At 29.7% G+C, this 21,046-nt stretch overlaps 2 protein-coding genes and 1 non-coding gene across 4 annotated transcripts in view; 2 read left to right on the top strand and 1 right to left on the bottom strand.

The window, feature by feature from the left end:
- Positions 1 to 4: 4 nt before the first annotated feature.
- TRNAP-AGG (transfer RNA proline (anticodon AGG)) lies at positions 5 to 76 on the top strand. Its single transcript has one exon. It is a non-coding gene; the product is annotated as a tRNA-Pro (tRNA).
- A 9,624-nt stretch (positions 77 to 9,700) lies between these two features.
- Positions 9,701 to 12,891, top strand: LOC101511551 (heat shock protein 83). The gene is made up of 4 exons (XM_004516815.4): positions 9,701 to 9,915; positions 10,028 to 10,169; positions 10,510 to 10,790; positions 11,141 to 12,891. Exons 1-4 carry the CDS (start codon positions 9,793 to 9,795, stop codon positions 12,692 to 12,694), a joined length of 2,100 nt encoding a protein of 699 aa, XP_004516872.1. The 5' UTR covers positions 9,701 to 9,792; the 3' UTR covers positions 12,695 to 12,891.
- Positions 12,892 to 18,341: 5,450 nt separating this feature from the next.
- LOC101511021 (mitochondrial inner membrane protease ATP23-like) overlaps positions 18,342 to 21,046 on the bottom strand; it is a 3,816-nt gene continuing 1,111 nt past the window's right edge. For both annotated transcript variants that reach the window (XM_004516813.4, XM_004516814.4), the window contains exons 4-6: positions 20,318 to 20,455; positions 20,136 to 20,219; positions 18,342 to 18,767 (exon numbers count right to left, since the gene is read on the bottom strand). In XM_004516813.4, coding sequence (XP_004516870.1) covers positions 18,633 to 18,767; positions 20,136 to 20,219; positions 20,318 to 20,455 — 357 coding nt within the window. In that variant the 3' untranslated portion in view covers positions 18,342 to 18,632. The remainder of the gene's footprint in view (positions 18,768 to 20,135; positions 20,220 to 20,317; positions 20,456 to 21,046) is intronic.

Raw genomic sequence — 21,046 nt, 5'->3', positions numbered from 1 at the left:
AGAAGGGCATTTGGTCTAGTGGTATGATTCTCGCTTAGGGTGCGAGAGGTCCCGAGTTCAATTCTCGGAATGCCCCGTAAGCTATTATTATTAATTAATTTTTTTTTTAAAGTCAATGAGGTTATACTTTTTTGTTTCTTTTTCTATTCTTCAATTACTTTCTTCTCATTTGATTACTAATAGTTCAATAAAAATAAGCTTTTTTTTTTTCCTAAAAAAGTAAAAGGAAAAGTTTGTTTGGCTCAACAAAGAAAAGTTATGAAGAAAATTAAAAATAATAACACTTTGTCAGTTAAAATTTTATACATTTCTTTTTTTTTTCCTTAACAAAATATAAATAACTTAAAAAAAGTTTATAAATAACTTTTTTCTTTTATTTTTTGTTTTTTTCAACTTTTTAAAAATAGAATAATAAAAAATAAGAACAGTGAACAAGAGGAAATCAAAAATAGTTATACATTGCTATAAAAAATGAAAAATAAAATAAAATTATCACAACAAAAGTTATTTATATAAATTGCCAAAAAAATATCAATTTATAAACTAATAACATAAAAATTAATATCTTAACTAATGATGATAAAAAAATGAACAATTCAAATTTTACTCTGTTAATTTAAAAAATTAAATTAATAGTAGACTCAGAAGGTACTTTGTAAAAAGATTTTTCACACTAAAAATTTATTATGTCTCACTAAAAAAATATCTAATGGTAAACTAATAACATAATAATGATCATTCTTAAATTATAATATATAATTTTTTAATTTGTATTTTATTCTTGAAAATTACTTTATAATTTAAAGATTAAATTAGCAGCAGGCTCACTTAAAAATTAGAAAGATCCTTAAAAGGTTCACTTAAAAATAGTCTCAAGGTCAAGGTCTTCGTTTAGAAAGCTCACATACATGAAAATATTATCAATTAGTCAAAATAATATTTTAAGTTAATTTCTCTATAATTCTTCTATATTTCTAATTTAATATAGTTTTGTTGGTATACACGAGGCAAATTGATAGTCATATCTATATTTTAATTTAATTTTGACTTAATTTCAGTTTTTGTCTCTCTATTTTTAATAATTTACGGAATTGGTCCGCCTATTTTAGAAATCGCCAATGTGAATTTGACATATTTAAAATGATGTGGCATACAATGTCGATACTTTAAAAAACGAAAATGATGATTTGACATATTTTAAATGATGTGACATACAATTTTATGATATAGAATATTTTAATGCATTAATTATTTATATGTCATTAGTTAAATTACAATAATGAAAATTTTCTAAAGTTAAAAGTTAAGTTTTTAAAGAGTTTTATTGCGATTTCATGGATGTTAATTGTTCTACATCATCGTATCATATATCATGTTATTAAAAATATGTCATATCACAATTTTTTTAGTTAAAAATCATAATAAGGGACTAAAGATGTCATATTTTAAAATATGGAGACCGATTTTATAAATTAGTAAAAATATAAGGACTAAAATTGCAATTAAGCCTACAATTTTTCTATATTCTAATTTAATATAGTTATGTTGATATATGCGGGACAAACCGAATGTCAAAACTATGGTTTAATTTGATTTTCCTATACCTCTTCTATATTTCTAATTTAATATAGCTTATACATGGGACAAAATGAATCACTAATGATAAAATTAATGACATTGATAAACTCATTATAAGTTATTGATATTGATATACATAGAACAAAGTAAGTCACTAACGATAAAATTAAAATGTTTCTGCATGTATTCTAAGACGTACATAATAATAATATCAATTAAAATGTTTCTGCATGTATTCTAAGACGTACATAATAATAATATCAGTTAATAAACAACAATTATATTAATAAGCTCAATGATCAAATAGGTTAAAAAATAATAATGTAGTAAATAAGGTAGTCAAACTTTTATCATCCCACCAAAATTTCTGATTCGGTCAATAGCATAAATAAAAACAACGATAAAGAAATAAGGATTAAACAATCAATTAAAGGTAGTCAATCGATTGACAGCGTGCTATTTCGGATAAACCGTGAGTTTAAAAGATATTTGTTTTTATATTCCCAATCTAGTTTGATCATAACATTAACCGAACAATTCTTGATTAATTTTATAGAATTTGTAGTCAACTAAGCATCAAAAAGGATATGATCAACTATGATCATGGAACAAGCGTTAAAATAGAACCTAACCATCTCTATTTGGATTATAATAAAGCAAGTATTCCTTTTATTTTGAATAATCATCAAGCGAAGCAAAAACGGTTTTTAAATGATTAAGCATCAATGTAAGAAACGGATTTGCAAGTGATGAAAGATTGAAAAAAAAAAACTTTAAATTATAAAAATAAAAAATATATTCAAAAACACATTTTATAAAAATGTATTTTACACAATATTTAGTTGACCAAATGACATACTACTTCTAACTATGAAAACAACACATGACCCATGCAAATGCACATGTATTTTGCTAGGTTAGTATATTGGAAAATTACATTCGAAACGTTGATGGTATTGGAATCAAGCAAAGCGAAACATATAGTAATTTGTACAAGAAAAACAGAAATTTTATTGGAGTATTTGGAAGGGTTTTAATCTTTAATCAAATTCATAAGGGTCTCAAATAAAAAAATCTCAATGAATCACAATTAATAGAAACACTTAGAAAACAAAATTTTCAGTTTAAATCAAAGTATAAGATGTTGAATTTAATGTTAAAAACAAAAATTCATTCAACATATGAAATCAAGATAAGATTCTAAATCAGAAAATCCTAACAATGATGTTTCTATTAATCTTCACTAAAACATAAATTCGTCATTGAACGCCAATTATAACTAAATTAGATAACAAAGTAAATTTTGCAGAAATTAAAGAGTCAGATAAAGAGAGAATCACATAGTGATTTTTACATGTTTATGTACTTCGTCATCATATGTAGAGTACATCATGAGAGTTTCTTACTTTACTATTAATTTTTTGAACGTTTATAAGATCGTTTAGCGAATGTTACAAAATCGTTTAGCATTATCATAACGAAGTTTGTTCATGAAATACTAAATATATCAAATTATACTAGTAATGCTAGAAATCAAAAGGTCTTTCACCTGAGTACTCCAATTATTCTAAATAACATTTAGTAAATTGGTAGTAGATAAAAATTGAAATGAACATCTATCAAAGTTGAGATGCGAATGGGCATTAAAAAAATGATTAGCACCCTCAAAAGCATGATTACAAAGGCTACAACAAAGACACCATTATAAACCCTTTCTTTCTAAGGTTATCATTAATTGAAAAGAAAATACGAATGAGCTTCCAAAGGATCGATGAATAAGTAAGGGAGATCACTGAAGACCAAATGAGTTTGGCCTAACTAGTTGATTGGTTTTTTGTAATGGACCGAGCTAAATAAGCTACTTTGAAAGTCAAGTCACCAAATATTGAAGGGCTCAAGACCAACTTATCATTCAAAGGTTGAACAAGAATAACCATAAACTTGATTCCACTAATTAAGATAGGATGAGCATAGGAAAATCAAGATGGAAAACACCAAGTGCCTCATTGTGGATAGACCATCAACCTTTGCAAACAGGGTTTCCTTACATTTTCAGGGATATTGAGCTCTTTAAAAATGACATTGTCGAACCACTTATCTATTCAAAAAGATATGTTAGTCACATCAACAATCTTCCAAGAGCTATTAAAGTGAGATAATTTTCATTGCTATCAAGATAGAAGAAGAAACACAAGTCGTTATTGTTTTGTTATTTCTAAATAAAAAAAACAAAAAAAAATAGACTTTTAGAGTGACAATCCATTGCTTTGATGAGTGAAGTATATCCCAATAAAGTTTCACACAATCAACTTTGGTATTGATGCTCAATCCAATACCTCTTTCTTGAAGGGGAGCACATACTTTAGCCAATGAAAGAGTAACAAACTTCCTAGTTTCAATAAACTTAGTGCAGATACAGTTTTTAATATAGGTATCCAGTTGCTTAAAGGGATTCCTTGTTTTTTGAGTTGTATATATAAGTTATGTAGTTATATATATATACACACACACACACAAAAGATTTTTTACCCATATATCCTACTTTTGAAAAATCTTAACCAAAATACCCCACTTTCAAAAACTGTTACCAAAATGCCCTACTTTTTAGGGCAAGAAGGAAAACTCTCCCTGGGGGAGCGATACACCAAAGGAGCAAAAAAATTTCCCCTAGTAGGAGGTCGCTGGCCGGGGATGCGACCTCCCAAAGCGTTTTAAAAAAAAAATTTAATTCATTTTTTGGTTTTAATTAATTGTTAATAATTTAATAAATATTTAAATTAATAAATAATTATATTAAATAATAAATTTATAATTAATAATAATACTACATAAATAAATAATAATAATAATAATAATTAATTATTATTATTGTTATTATTATTAAAAATTGTTATAATTAAAAATATTAAAATTAAATTATAAATATTAAAATTATTAATTATTAATCTTATTATTATTAAAAATTGTTATAATTAAAAATTATTAAAATTAAATTAAAAATAATAATTATTATTAATTATAATTATAATTATTATTATTAATTATTATTATTGTTATTATTATTAAAAATTGTTATGATTAAAAATTATTAAAATTAAATTAAAAATAATTATTATTATTTATTATTATTATTATTATTATTGTTATTATTATTCAAAATTACTATAATTAAAAATTATTAAAATTAAAATAGTAAATTAAATTATAAATTTCAAAGAACATACATTAAAAAAAATGATACATCAAATTTGAGTGGATGTGCCCGCAGCGTTTGGACAATGTTTCCTAGTATGACCAGATACCTTACATAATCCACATTTTTTGGGTACTCTTTCGTAAGTATCCATTTCTGTTCTAATGCATTTGTTCTTTGGCCGACCTTTCTTGACTTTCCGCATTAGTGGATTGTGACACAACTTAATACCTTCATATTGTGGCCAATATCCTTTGTTTGGTATAGGTGGGAAGGCTTCGTCGTAGACTTTTAATTTATGTTAATTTATGTTATTTTATTTTATGTTATTTTATTTAATTTTATTGAATTTTATTTTATTTTATTTTATTTTATTATATTATATTTTATTGTATTTTATTTTATTGTATTGTATTGTATTGTATTATATTTTATTGTATTTTATTGTATTTTATTTTATTGTATTGTATTGTATTATATTTTATTTTATTTTATTTTTTGTTATTGTATTTTTTGTTATTTTATTTTATTGTACTTAGGAGTTATCCCACCTCAAGGAGCAACAAAAGGTAACTCTATTAAATTAAAGTGGCTCAAGGATACTTTTGACGATGTTGATGAAAATGCATCTGTATTAGAAAAACAAGCATCTTGTCGAGCATACATCCTATGTATGATTGGAGGGTTATTGATGTCTGACAAATCCAACAACCGGGTACATTTAAAATATCTTTCACTGTTAGGAGATTTACAAAAAGCATCCCAATATAGTTGGGGTTCAGCCGTTTTAGCTTCACTATATAGAGAACTATGTATTGCAACGAAACCCAGTGTAATGTCTATGGGAGGCTGTGCATTGTTGTTGCAAAATTGGGCATGGTATCGTTTGTCTTGTGTCGCTCCAGAATCACTCAATCCATGGATATTTCCACTTGCACAAAGGTAACCATTGCAAATAAATTTTTTATATATATTTTTTCTTTTTTTAAAACCATTTTACTAATTTATTATAATTTTTATTTTTAATATATTCGGCAGATTTAATTCTGATGGTCTAAATTTCGGTAAAGTTCCTCATAACGACATAGAAGGATACCGAAAAACAATTGATCACATGATGGTTGACGAAGTAATATATTCATTCACATTTATTTGAACTTTTTAAATATTTTGTTTTTAATACTTGTTATAATTACTTTAGCTTGTTTTTTTAAATATCAGTTCTATTGGAGACCTTATCTCATGTTCCAACATGAAGTTTCAGAGGAAGAGATGGTCACTTGGACTGCATGTACCTATCTGCATTGTTTTCATATTGTTGAAAAACATCATACAGATAGGGTCACACTTCAGTTCGACTTCCATCAACAAATACCACAACTACCGGAGGACATGAGAGCGTACCATGAGGTCGACATGAGGCATGGGGTTGATGATAACTGAAATTGGGTTTGGAGGGAAGAAATTCAACATTGGAATGAGCATCACAATTACGTGTTGCAAGGTAAGATCGTAGAAGGTCTTTTATGCCACATCAAAGAATATATGATTTGGTTTAGACAACACACCAAATTATTTATATCGGTCGAACAATATCTCCGTGATCCCCGTTTGCAACCACTGTCGTATCCTTATGTTCCGCCGACCTCCCAATCAAGCCCACAACAACAAAACATGACACAACCGTCTCTATCATCACCTCATCTACATGTCCCTACTACAGAAGTTCCATATCCACCAATGACTCAGTATTACGTTCCGGTTCCAGAAATACTAACCCCCAGTCATCCAACAGAAAGTGGACTTTTCTATAATTTGTTTGGAACTCAGTGCACAACTCCTGAGTCGGCTTATGTTGTGTTTGACTCCATGTATAATATTTCGTCTCAAACTTATATGGAAACAACTGGTAGTGGTTCTAATCCACCTACAACTAACGTTCAGGATAATGATTAGGATGAACCAGAAGAACCTCAACTCGTTCAAAGGGCTAGACGAGTTCGACCAAATCCTAGATGTGGAACTGTAGGTCATTTAGGTGGACATTAATAAGATGTATTTTTTTGATTAATTTAATATATTTTATTTAATGTTATTAATGTAATTTTTGTTATTAATGTAATTTCTTTTAAATTTATAATATAATTAACTATTTTTAATTTTAATTACTTTTAATAGTTATAATATTAATTTCCCATTTTAATTTTAATTATTTTTAATTTAGTTTTTATAATTTTTAATCATAACAATTTTTAATAATAATAACAATAATAATAACAATAATAATAACAATAATAATAATTAATAATAATAATAATTATAATTAATAATAATAGTTATTTTTAATTTAATTTAAATAATTTTTAATTATAAATTTTTTTAATAATAATAACTATAATAATAATTAATAATTTTAATAATTTTAATAATTTTTAATTATAACAATTTTTAATAGTAATAACAATAATAATAATTAATAATAATAATTATTATTATTATTATTTATGTAGTATTATTATTAATTATAAATTTATTATTTAATATAATTATTTATTAATTTAAATATTTATTAAATTATTAACAATTAATTAAAACCAAAAAACGAATTAATTTTTTTTTTAAAAACCCTTTGGGAGGTCGCATCCCCGGCCAACGACCTCCTACTAGGGGAAAATTTTTTGCTCCTTTGGTGCATCGCTCCCCCAGGGAGAGTTTTCCTTCTTGTCCTAAAAAGTAGGGCATTTTGGTAACAGTTTTTGAAAGTGGGGTATTTTGATTAAGTTTTTTCAAAAGTAGGATATATAGGTAAAAAATCCACACACAAATGTGCAACTATACTCTGTTCAGAATACAATATAAATAAAAATTAATTATAAAAATAATAAATTTGATCTAAATTTTGAATATACATATATTTTTATTTTATTTTGATTATGTTCTCAAGAAAAACGAGACTCACTGAAATACATATTTAGATATAAGGAAATTTTAGAGTTAAATGTTTTCTTTTTAAATACCATAATAATATTTATTTTTATATAGATTAAATAGACTTAATTGCACTTTTGGTCCCCCTATTATAGGTGAAAATCGAAAGTAGTCCCCCCAGTTTGTTTATGAGTTGTCATTTTTTAATGATGTGTCAATAAAAGGGTGACGTGACAGACACTTATGTGGAATAAACTCATTATTATATTATTTCTGATTAAAAAAATATAATTTATATTTTTAAAAACCATTATTATAATTGTGACAATATTTTTAAAAATACAATTTAATTGTTAAAATTAAGTTAAAAGAAAAACAACCACAATTCAACAAAACCCTAAATCAAAATCTGAAGCAGAAGCATATGAACATCTGAAGCAGAAGCATATGAACTAGCTTGAACCCTAAATCAAAAAACAGCCCCAATTCAACAAAACCCCCAAATCGTGAAAAGAGTCTAGTCGGTGGAACCGGTGAACCACGCGAGCTGGTTAGATGCGTGGGGCAGAGGGAATGTGTGACGTTTTGGAGTTGTCGTTCGTGCACTTGTCCCCAATGGAAGAATGAGTGTTCCGGTGAACCACGCGAGCTGGTTAGATGCGTGGGGAAGAGGGCTCGTAGTACCCCATTTTCTTGATCCAACCTTTTCTTCGCTTCGGTAGTGAATCACCTACTAAAAAAAGAGGCAGGCATGCACGCCCTATTTGAGACTACTGAGGCAAGTGGTGGACTCTTTCATTAGGGAATGGAAGAAGGGGCCTAAGCACGACGGATGCCGTACACTTGAGTGGCAAAGGAAAGGTATGAAGTAACTCGACTGATAAGGAGAGGGAGTCAGTACCTCTTTTTCCAGGCCTGTTCGGACATACGGTTCCCGCGGAAGATCAAGTTGGTGAGTCGTGTGATGGTTTCATCGATTTGGGGGTTTTGTTGAATTGGGGCTGTTTTTTTATTTAGGGTTCAAGCTAGTTTATATGCTTCTGCTTCAGATGTTCATATGCTTCTGCTTCAGATTTTGATTTAGGGTTTTGTTGAATTGGGACTGTTTTTCTTTTAACTTAATTTTAACAATTAAATTGTATTTTTAAAAATATTGTCACAATTATAATAATGGTTTTTAAAAATATAAATTATATTTTTTTAATCAGAAATAATATAATAATGAGTTTATTCCACATAAGCGTATGTCACGTCACCCTTTTATTGACACGTCATTAAAAAAATGACAATTCATCAACTCAAATTCTGTTTGAGGGACTAAAATTGGGGACAAACAAAATGGGGAGACTACTTTCGATTTTCACCTATAATAGGGGGACCAAAAGTGCAATTAAGCCGATTAAATATAATCACTCCAAAATTATAACATTTTAAGTTTAATTTTAAATAAAATTTATTTATTTTTAATCTCTCTTTTGATTTTATGAAATTTTTTTTGAAGTATCAAGTATTTTTTTTTTAAAATATAGATTAAAAGTAAATACAAATAATTTAAAGACTAAAGAATAAAAATAAAAATCTTATAGAAATCAAAAATAAAATTCGCTAAGAATGAAAACTTTTTTAACATCTTTTATTATATTAATAAAAAAAAACATGATTTCTATCATAAAAAAATATCTAAAATATTAATCTTTTAAATGATTGAATTTAAAATTAAAATATTTTTTTTAATAATAATATTATCAACGGGCCCAAAATAACATATACGGTAAAAAAAGAGTCTTACTCTGATTTCCCGCGCCAGGTTGTATTCGTCTTAGAGGGAGAGAAAACAGAGGAATATTCGAGACTCAACCGTTACAACAGAAGAACGTTCTCGATTATCTCAAAACGACACCGTATTACCTAACTGCATAAACAAAGCAAGAAAATAATCGCGAGAACTATAGAAGAATCGAGAACCAGTTACTCTCCTTCTATTTAATCTCTCTCCTTATTCCATTTCTTCAACTAACTCGTTCAGAAAAACTAACACTTCAATTTTCTCTGCAATTCGCTCTCTCTAAGCTTCGCTTCTGTATTGAATTTCCATGGCAGACGGTGAGACATTCGCATTCCAAGCTGAGATCAATCAACTTCTTAGCCTTATCATCAACACTTTCTATAGTAACAAGGAGATTTTCTTGCGTGAACTTATTAGCAATGCTTCTGATGTAAGCACGATCTCTCTTTTTTTTCTCTCTAGTTGATTTTTTATTATTAGATTCATGCAATTCAATGTTCTCTGACGTTGTTTCTGGATGTATGATTTTTTTGGTGCAAAAGGCTTTGGACAAAATTCGTTTTGAGAGTTTGACTGATAAGAGCAAGCTCGATGCCCAACCAGAGCTTTTCATTAGGCTTGTGCCTGACAAAGCCAATAAGACACTCTCCATCATAGACAGTGGCATTGGCATGACCAAAGCAGGTAATGTCAGAATTCCATACTTTTTAAGAGTTTTGAACTATGAAACACTGACACAGACACAAATATCGTTCTGATACCAATTTATAGATAGTCTTAAAATTGTAGTTGCAGTTGTGGTTATTTTACAAACTTTTATATTGCGGACAAATGTGGTGGACTGGTTTAAAATGTGGTGGATTGGTTTAAAATGTGGTTGTGATGTTGTTGTAATATTGCGGCCGTAATTGTAGTTGCAGGCCGTAATTTAAAATCATGCTTGGTATTATTTAAGTTTAAAAAATTGTTCATTTTGGAATTTGAGTAGCTGAAAGTTCCTTTTTTGGATCTTTTATTTTTGTAGATTTGGTGAACAACTTGGGTACTATTGCGAGGTCTGGAACCAAGGAGTTCATGGAGGCATTGCAGGCTGGTGCTGATGTGAGCATGATCGGTCAATTTGGTGTTGGATTCTACTCTGCTTATCTTGTTGCAGAGAAGGTGATTGTCACAACCAAACACAATGATGATGAGCAATACATTTGGGAATCACAGGCTGGTGGTTCTTTCACTGTTACAAGAGATACTGATGGCGAGCAACTTGGTAGGGGAACCAAGATCACTCTTTTCCTCAAAGAGGATCAGGTAGTTTGATTAACAAGTCAACTCCCTTCTAAATTTTGTGCAAAAAAAATGGTTTTTTTCCATGTTTATTTTTTTACATTTTTGAAAAGTTGTTTTATATTTGTAACCCATCAATGATATTTTGTTAGAGAAGTTTGTTTTTCTGATTTAATTTTTGGTGTGTTAATTTAATCTTTAAATTTGTAAGACATTGTCAATATAGTCTCATAGATTAAACACCTTGACTCAGTTATTAATTTATGATGATTTCAACTACTAAATTGGTGATTTATTCTTTTAAAGACATAAACTATTATAATAATTTTTGTTCAATGGTTGTATTGAACTAACTATTGATTGGTTGTGACCAGTTGGAATACTTGGAGGAGAGGAGGATCAAGGACCTTGTGAAGAAGCACTCTGAATTCATTAGTTATCCAATTTACCTTTGGACTGAGAAGACTACTGAGAAAGAGATCAGTGATGATGAAGATGATGAGCCAAAGAAGGAGGAAGAAGGTGCCGTTGAGGAAGTTGATGAGGACAAGGAGAAAGATTCCAAGAAGAAGAAGAAGATTAAGGAGGTTTCTCATGAGTGGGAACTCGTCAACAAGCAGAAGCCAATCTGGCTGCGAAAGCCAGAAGAGATCACCAAGGATGAATATGCTTCTTTCTACAAGAGCTTGAGTAATGACTGGGAAGAACACTTGGCTGTGAAGCATTTCTCTGTTGAGGGCCAGCTTGAGTTCAAGGCTATTCTTTTCGTCCCGAAAAGGGCACCCTTCGATTTGTTTGACACTAGAAAGAAGATGAACAACATCAAGCTTTATGTCAGGAGGGTGTTTATCATGGATAACTGTGAGGAACTCATACCAGAGTACCTTGGATTTGTGAAGGGTGTTGTTGATTCTGATGACTTGCCACTGAACATCTCTCGTGAGATGTTGCAACAGAACAAGATCTTGAAGGTGATCAGGAAGAATCTTGTGAAGAAGTGTATTGAGATGTTCAATGAGATTGCTGAGAACAAGGAAGACTACAACAAATTCTATGATGCTTTCTCCAAGAATTTGAAATTGGGAATTCATGAAGATAGCCAGAACAGGACCAAATTGGCTGATTTGCTCAGATACCACTCTACAAAGAGTGGAGATGAGATGACAAGCTTGAAGGACTATGTTACCAGAATGAAAGAAGGCCAGAAAGACATTTACTATATCACAGGAGAGAGCAAAAAGGCTGTGGAAAATTCTCCATTTTTGGAGAGACTCAAGAAGAAGGGCTATGAAGTTCTCTTCATGGTTGATGCCATCGATGAATATGCAGTTGGACAACTGAAAGAGTATGATGGAAAGAAATTGGTTTCAGCAACAAAAGAAGGATTAAAACTGGATGATGAAACTGAGGAAGAAAAGAAGAAAAAAGAGGAGAAGAAGAAATCATTTGAGGATCTTTGCAGAGTCATTAAAGACATTCTGGGAGACAGAGTCGAGAAGGTAGTTGTCTCCGACAGGATTGTCGACTCCCCTTGCTGTTTGGTCACTGGCGAATATGGATGGACTGCAAACATGGAGAGGATCATGAAAGCTCAAGCTCTGAGAGACAGCAGCATGAGTGGCTACATGTCAAGCAAGAAAACCATGGAAATCAACCCTGATAATGGCATTATGGAGGAGTTGAGGAAGAGAGCTGAAGCTGACAAGAATGATAAGTCAGTGAAGGACCTTGTGCTGCTGCTTTTTGAGACTGCCCTTTTGACTTCAGGTTTTAGCCTTGATGATCCAAACACCTTTGCTTCAAGGATTCATAGGATGTTGAAGTTGGGTCTTAGCATTGATGAGGATGAGACTGGTGGTGATGATGTTGATATGCCTCCATTGGAAGAGGATGGTGCTGAGGAGAGCAAGATGGAGGAAGTGGATTAAACCCTAAAGGTTTGAATTCTATTGTTAATATAGATTGGGATTGGAAAGTTAAAAGATGGTTCAAAATATTGTTGTTGATGATTCTAGTATATTTTTGTTCTGAATAGTTATGTGGGTTGGGTTTTAGTTTTGTCTGTGATGTATCTGTGTATTCTATTTTGTCATCAATGAAAATGAGAAACTGTTATTCCTCTTAACATTGCTTCATTACTAATATCTATACATGGTAGATTATGTTTTAAAGTTTTACATGACTTTGTCATTGGGGGTATTAATCAGATATATTAGGGAAAATTGGAGTATCATGTTGGGTTCACTTATAAACTTAAAAGTAGCCATAATAAATTAGGAAAGCAAATTGTGGTATACTATCAATTGGTACAGTAATGAACTTACCACCAACCCACCACTAAACCAGAATTTTATATTCGTAACCAATTGCATTACATCACAATCCTTCTGAGCCCTATCCAAGTTAGAATCTTCATAGAAACTAAGAAAGAAAAATTGAAAATAATTTTAAATCAGAAAAGATACAAAATGGATATAGAATATATTTAATTAATAGAGATACTGAATGGACAAACTTATAAATTAAATAACTTTTTCATTAAACTATAACCAACATTTATATCTGATATTTTTTCTCTGTAAGTTGGAATTTTGATTGTGTTTATTATATTTTTAGTTTGAAAAATGGAAAAATTACATGAATATATAATTCTATATATAGCTAGTGAATTGACAAACAACAACTTAAAAATTATAATTAATATTTATATCTAGTATTCCTATTCCTTTGTAAATAGAAATGTGTTTACTATATACTTTAAAAAAATGTAAAATATCGAAAAGTTAAAAAGAAATTAAAATGCTAAAAGAATTATCAATTTTTTTAAGAAAATAAGATTTGATTTAGGATCAAATAAAAAACAAAAGTTTTCTTATTTTAGAGATATAAAAAATATTATATAAATTCTATATTTTAGGTTTTAATAAATTTAGTGATAAATTCTATCAAATCCTAAAAACAATAGATCTCTAAAGTAAAAATTAAATTCTATGAATCCTAAAAATATTCGAACAAGAATTTTAAATATAAATCACTCTTAAATCCTAATATAAAAGAAAGTTTGAATTAATAAAAAATAATATCATTAATTCAAATTAAATTTGAATCAAATATATCAACTTTTATTATATTTAGAACTAAAGAAGATATATCACAATAATATCTTACTTTAAATTTTAATATTTAAATTTTTAAATCTAAATTTATAGTCTTCAAAAGATATTCAGGTATATTGTTTTTGATACTATTATTGATTATATTTATACATTCGATTTGAATTTTAAGTTGGACATTCAATTTACTTTTATTTTGGTTATTTTTCATAAGAAAAATTTGTGTTTTGGTCGGATGTGGAACGGTTTGTGTCAGTCCGCCAATCGACTCGAGACATCGAACGACGCGGATTGTGATGGTGGCCTAAGTCTGGGTTGTTGAAATGCTCGCGAAGACGTCATCATCACGATTGTGGACGGCAGCGTGCGTCGTTTCGACGTGCTTCGGCACTTGCGCGCTCCTGGCGTCGGCTTGTGGACTCTCCATTCGACCCGTCTTGAAATACGGACCAAAGAGTCTGACATGTGTGCGAGTCAACGAACGAGTAAACCCGTAAGGCGCAAGGAGGCTGATTGGTGCAAAGAAGATATATCATAATAATATCTTACTTTAAATTTTAATATTTAAATTTTTAAATTTAAATTTATAGTCTTCTAAAAATATTTAGGTATATTGTTTTTAATATTATTATTGATTATATTGTATACATTCAATCTGAATTTCAAGTTGGACATTCAATTTACTTTTGTTTCGATTATTTTTCATAAAAGAATTTTGTGGATGACAAAGGTGACTTCAATTTTTTATCATTGAATTTCTCACTTTTTGTTCAACTTCAGCTTTTTTATATTTGTGTCCCTAGTAAAAACATTGTAATTTTTATGTTTGTTAGGTGATATTTTACCTACATCTTAATTATCCTCCTTAACATAATATTCCTTCAAAATACATCTGTATTATTTATGAACAAGTTGTCCCATCTTATTTCTCAAGGGGTGCAAGATGGTAATTAGAAAGCCTTGAGGCATGGAGACATGATTCTTTGATTTCTAACTTAATGTTTGCATATGATCTTCTATTGTTTTTCCTAACTACGAAAGTGCAAGGTATGTTTTTATTGTGTTTCATCAATTTTGTTTACTTTCAACGACATCATGTTAGCAGTGATAAAATTAATATTCTTTTTTGAAGAATGTGAATCTCAAAATATACTTTTTTGACATCTTACTACTTATTGAGTTCTTAATGTCTTGAACAACAAAAAATACATTTCTTCTTCTTAATCAATCATGTTTTCTTCGATTAACATTAAGTATTTAATTAGGATATGAATATTTCATGATCCTTTGGGCTCGCACACCACAATTTGTTAACTAGTATTGTTGTGGGGACAACAATAGAGTATGTGGTTGATTGATGATATGAGATCCTCTCTTATTATTGTTTCACTTAAGATATTGGTGATGCTCTTAGATGATTGTTATAGTTGATGATTTAGTGTCGATAATTATTAAATTATATGATAAATATTGCTAATGATTTGGTGGTAATTATTGAGAATTATATTCAATTCATATTTATTGTTTTTGATATGTTATTTGATTTAACTGAATAGCATAAACAATTCATATTTATTATTTTTTGATATGTGACATTCGGGATATAAACTTTGTTTTGTTTGGTTGTTATGTTTTCCACAATTGATTAAGTTACTTTTTTTACTTTGGATATTGTTTAATTGAAACCAAATTTTATCGTAATTTTTATATATTTCACTATTTTAAATATTTTTTGGGGTAAAATGTGCCACACTAAGTGTTGCTAGAGAGTGATTTTTTTGGGTACAATCTTCATAGGTGGTTAGAATTCAAATTAGATGATAAACTGGGAGTAGCTATGAGGGGAAATGGGCTAATTTGTCGGTTATAGCTTGTCTTGTCAAGTAGAAGTGAAAGAATAGAGAGGTGTTTTTGGATAAATTTGTGTGTCTATTTTACTAATAGTGCCACGTGGTATTGTCCTCTCAACAAAACATTGAATTTAAGGGTGATGCATTGATGGTAATTTGGTGAGTATACTAAATTGTGCAAGTAAAACGTTATAAGAAATAAGAAATGTTGTATCGACAAGAATTTTGTATAAATTCAATTGCAAAAAAGTTAATAATACTTAAGTGAATAAAAAAAATTGTTTAATTTGATTTGTTATCGAGATAAAAGTTATGATTTGATAAAATTTAATTAAAAACAATTAGGACTTTAAATTCTCTTCTTTTTACTGTATGACTATTAAATTTTCGCTATTAGACCCGTACCAATAGAATACTTGAAAAAATATCTACAATTAATAAGATAAAAATTTATATTATAAATACAAGTGTAAATATAAATAATTATTCGTAAAAGTAAATAGTAAAAGTAAATAGATATGAGTGAATATGCGTACATGTAGTTTACTATTCACTCATCACTACATCTGCATATTATATTTATATACATAAATGTCAACGAATACATAGATTTTATCATGACCAACAATATTTAAGCTACCAATCTAAATATACAAATAAAATCACAATTAAAGTTTGTTAAATTTCTCTTAATTTTTAAAGAGAAATAAAAATAATCCATAATTAAGACATATATAAAGTTAACAATTAATTTAATAAAATATGATAAAAAATTCTAAATTTTGTTTTGTTTTTATTCAAATAAATTTGTGTTTAAAGTAGTTATTAACTTTCGCTTTGATTTTATTTTTATAAATATCACTAAATTAAAAAATATTTTCATGATTTAATATTAAAGAACTCTGAGTATTTTCTTAATTGTGTTAAAATGATTTGGTATTTTATGATTTAATATTTTATTTTAGTTCAAATGGAGGACACTGGTATGAATAATTAGGTAACATAGAGTATGGCTACGGAGATTGAGATTGATACTTATGTGGGCATGGCCTTGTACGGAGATTGAAATTGATACATACGGTGACATATACTATAGTAGTCTATCCAAATTTGATCCATTGACATCTCTAATTGAGTTTTTATATGAAATGTCAAATTATCAAAACAGATTAAGTCCAATTCCTTAACTTAAAGCCCTTTTTTTTCATAACAATAACTCTCAATTCTTTGTGTGATTCCTTGTTCTCCAAACCTTTAAAGATCACTAAATTATTGTGAACACATGATAAATTTCTAAGTTCCTACAACAAATACGTCTCAAAAACAATTACTTTAATTCCGATTATTACTATATATTTTTCAATACTGAAGTAATCTTTATTTCGATTCGTAACTAGCTAAATAAAGGAAAGTATGAAACACAAGAATCATTGAATATGTAAAACTTCAATTGCATAAATATATAAATAAGAATTTATAGTCAAATAAATTAAAGTAAGCTCATTTTAACTCCTAATCAAAAGAGACTTAGCTCATGTTCAAAGACATAATAACAATCGACGATTTAAAATTACACATAAAGAGGATTGGTTGAAACTTTCACTTCTTGTTCGGAAGGTGAAATCTTTAACTTATTTTGCTAGGCAACACAAAGAGGTTATGCATAATGCTCTTCTTTGCTAGGCAACTCATTGCTTCGCCTCAACGATCCTTGCAACTTCCACCTCTTTTTGAGCTTTTCAACACCAGTGCATCATATCGATGACTTTGTAACTTCTATTACATTATTCAACTTCAACTGTTCACTTGCAATAGCTGAACATAAAAGAAAGACAACATTTCGAAATTTGTCTAGTTAGGAAGAAATTATCAATATAAACACCTTCACAACTTAAAGACTCAATATTGAATTTACTATCAAAGACATAGCTAAACTATAACCAAACAGAAGATAAACAAAAGAAACTATGCTGATAAGGAGTTATCATATATATTATGCGGAAATGCCCTAGCAAGACTCAATTAATGTTGGTTGGTTTGCTCATTAGATTGGTTGGATTTGTCTAAATATGGATGCCACTAGCAAGCGATGAAATGATTTATTGGTTTTCAGGCAGTCGATTACATTAGTTGTGAGAGTTTATTTAATGATGTTCTGTCCACAAGCTTTAATATAATTATTTCATCTTAGATTAGTTGTGAGGATTTTTTATGCTTATTGTTAGTTCAACTTTTCTGGATCTAATTTCTGATTGCATCTAGGCATTTTAAGAATACTGGGATCTTCTATATATTTTTCCAACTTCTTTTCTCTATCAGTTGGTTGATATTTTATTTAAAGGGAAAAGAAAGCAAGTATTGGATGTGAGTATGTGACTGGTGGACTGTAGACAATTTTGAAAGAAAAAAGAAATTTGTAAACATGTAGAAATATAACTTGCTTGCTTGCACTGCCCTATTTATAGTTTGAGCATAAAAATTGATTTGTGTCAAAATTTATAGGTTGGGCATCTTGTTATCTAAAAATAGCACAGAATAAAAAAAATAAACGTTTATCAGTAGGTCATGTCTACATAGAGTTAACAACATACTATAACTTCAACAACAATGGCTGCTAGCCAAATAATGGAACCAATGTTAATAACCAAGCAATTTTGGATTCAGTGTACAACACAAGTGTTAATTTAACATTGGTACATGACAATCTATAAAACTATGAGAAGAAAATAAGCTTCCGGATGAAGTTACAACTTGAAAAGAATAAAAATCTCAGCTAAATATAAATAAGACATTGTTTTATTCAATTTGAATTACATTTATGGTCACCTTAAAAAGTTCCAAGCCAAAGAAAGGAAACAATGGTTTTCTATATCATAAGTCAGTAACAAACAACCATACAATTCTTAAGGAGCTCTATCGAAAGGTGCTGTATCATTGTAACAAACATCCCATACAGCTTCCATAGAATCCTTGGCAGCTGAACCAGCACAATACGGATTTGAAGTCAACGATGCCAAAACTCTTCTTTTGATGCATTCCTTCAGGGTGAATTAAATTAATTCAGCATTGAACTAGTTAGTCTAAACGCCATAATATTTTTAAACAAAAAAAAAAAAAATATTCAATGTGAAACAAAGAAATCTGGAAATAATTTTTGGGAAATCTAATTCATTGAGAATGATAGAGTACAGCAATATATAACCATTACACAAGGCCAAAAGGGGACACAAAATCATTATCCCTGTCTAGATATTGATCATTATCCCCAACTAAATTGGTCTGAAGTATCCTAAAGTAATCTAGACGGAACATGATTAAAGTAGTCTAAAGTTATAAAGTGCAGACACTATATACAACACGAACATGAGTGATGTCTAAAATATAGGACACCGCAACGCAATGAGAATCATTTATAAAAGATCTAATTTTGACTTTCCAATCATCTAAAATGATTTTTAGCCATAACTCACATATGCCTTTCGAGCAGTGGATCTGAATTCTGAGTCTGCAGAAGGCCTTGCCACCATTTTATGTTTTTTGCTCTTCCAAGTAACCAGATACTTCCTAGAAAGATGCAACATCTGGAAGTGGATCATCTTTCCACCAAGTTTTTGTTTAGGGAGTTTGCAGGGGAAGGGAGGAAGTAATTTGTATGTAGGGAAGAAAAGGGAAAGGGAGAGGGAGAGGAGTTTCTCAGCTTGTTTGGGAGAAAACAATTAAGAATGCTAATGATTGATATTTTTTGTTTATAGGATATTGTAAAAAAGAGAAATATGATTTGGAGAGTTTGCCAAAGCCTTCCAAAACCTACCTCTAATACATTTTTTAGTTCCCCCATATAGGAGGGTTTTAATTATGTAGAGAAAAATAAACGCTCATGCAACGTGGGGGAATATCATCTCTTCCATTTCGATTGTCTCCTTCCTTTGCCTCAAATTCCTCTCCTACCTTTCCCTCCTAACTTCCAAACAAAGCCTAAAGAATCGGCATACCATGCATCAGCATAAGCTTCTAGGCTCAATTTATCATTCTTAAACAAAGTGCACGATTGCACACTCAGCATAAGCTTCATAATCTTCTAGTTTTCTTGTAGCTTTGTTTATGTGTTTTTTTTCACGTTACGGGGAACCCTTATCCCTCTAACCCTGTTATTATCTTCTACTCATCTTCATGAATTTCTTCTTTTACCAATGACATAGGAGACAAAAAGTTGGCCAGTGCTTAATGTTCAAATTATCATGGCATATCTCAAATAAAATACTTTGAAGCATTCAAATACTAAAGCCTTTGTCACAAACTTACGCAACTCTAGTACTTCCTGTTAAACTGCTTCACATTATCTACAAAAATATTCAACCAAAAAAAAAACATTTTGTAAAAATGGAGAAAGGAAAGAAATGGCATACTTGTTCGTGCCCTCGTATTTTCAGAAATCCTCGTAGAAGTTCCCGTTTGTAATGACAATCACCACTTAAATGACCAGCTCGTATCTGTTTCACATAATCATCAAGAAAAATTGATTACATGAAACTAATAAATAAAACTACATCAAAGTCATATGAATAAAAGGGCAGTATTAAAAAAGAACCTCGCTACAAGCATGGTGAGCACAATTAGTCCAATCCAAGTTTGCAGCCCGACAGTCATCAAATGCATGAATTAGTTCGTGAATTATCGCCTGGTTAACCTCATCTTGAATTTCTGTCCGATTTCCACACACAACTATCTGAGTCCAAAAAATGTAGAATAATACTATCAGTTAACTGAAAACCTTATAGAATAATCGTAGGAAGCATTGAATACAACATTATTCAACTTCTAAAGGGGAAGACAATAACTGAGATTATTTTCTTCATCAAGTGCGAGTTAAATCAGCTTTTTAAGCCAACAAGGATTGCTTCAGCTTAACTCAAACTTGTCACTGGTAATAAGCACCTCCCCAAAGAAGGATTTGGATTTGCTACAGTCAGCAATTCACACACTTAGTAAGTAGGTGGCGGGTGGTCGTTGTGTCGAAATCGAACGGTCTAGATTTCAAGTTCGGTATTCCAGTTTTTCTTAAAAACTCAAAATCTACATCAAAATTTGAATCATCCGATCTCGATCCAACATCCACCGACATAGTGACTGCATGAATGTGTGGAATTGTTGGCTGCAGCAAATCACATTTCACTTTGCGGAGGCATTGTCTACATTTAGTGAATTTCTCTGTCTCTCTCTTAAGAGACCATTCTCACTCATCCAAACAATCTTATTTGGTAAAAAAGTACCGCTTCAGGGAACAAATAACAATGCACCCCCTCCTCTCTAGGGAAAG

The sequence above is a fragment of the Cicer arietinum genome, chromosome 8, assembly GCF_000331145.2.
Source record: "Cicer arietinum cultivar CDC Frontier isolate Library 1 chromosome 8, Cicar.CDCFrontier_v2.0, whole genome shotgun sequence".
Taxonomy (NCBI): domain Eukaryota; kingdom Viridiplantae; phylum Streptophyta; class Magnoliopsida; order Fabales; family Fabaceae; genus Cicer; species Cicer arietinum.
This window is presented reverse-complemented; position numbering and strand designations above follow the sequence as displayed.

Bases quoted from the DNA above. Each gene is read 5' to 3' on its own strand.
- LOC101511551 (XM_004516815.4), top strand. From the start codon at position 9,793: ATGGCAGACGGTGAGACATTCGCATTCCAAGCTGAGATCAATCAACTT. The intron at 9,916-10,027 runs GTAAGCACGATC...TTGGTGCAAAAG, and splicing joins TTATTAGCAATGCTTCTGAT to GCTTTGGACAAAATTCGTTT. The intron at 10,170-10,509 runs GTAATGTCAGAA...TTATTTTTGTAG, and splicing joins CATTGGCATGACCAAAGCAG to ATTTGGTGAACAACTTGGGT.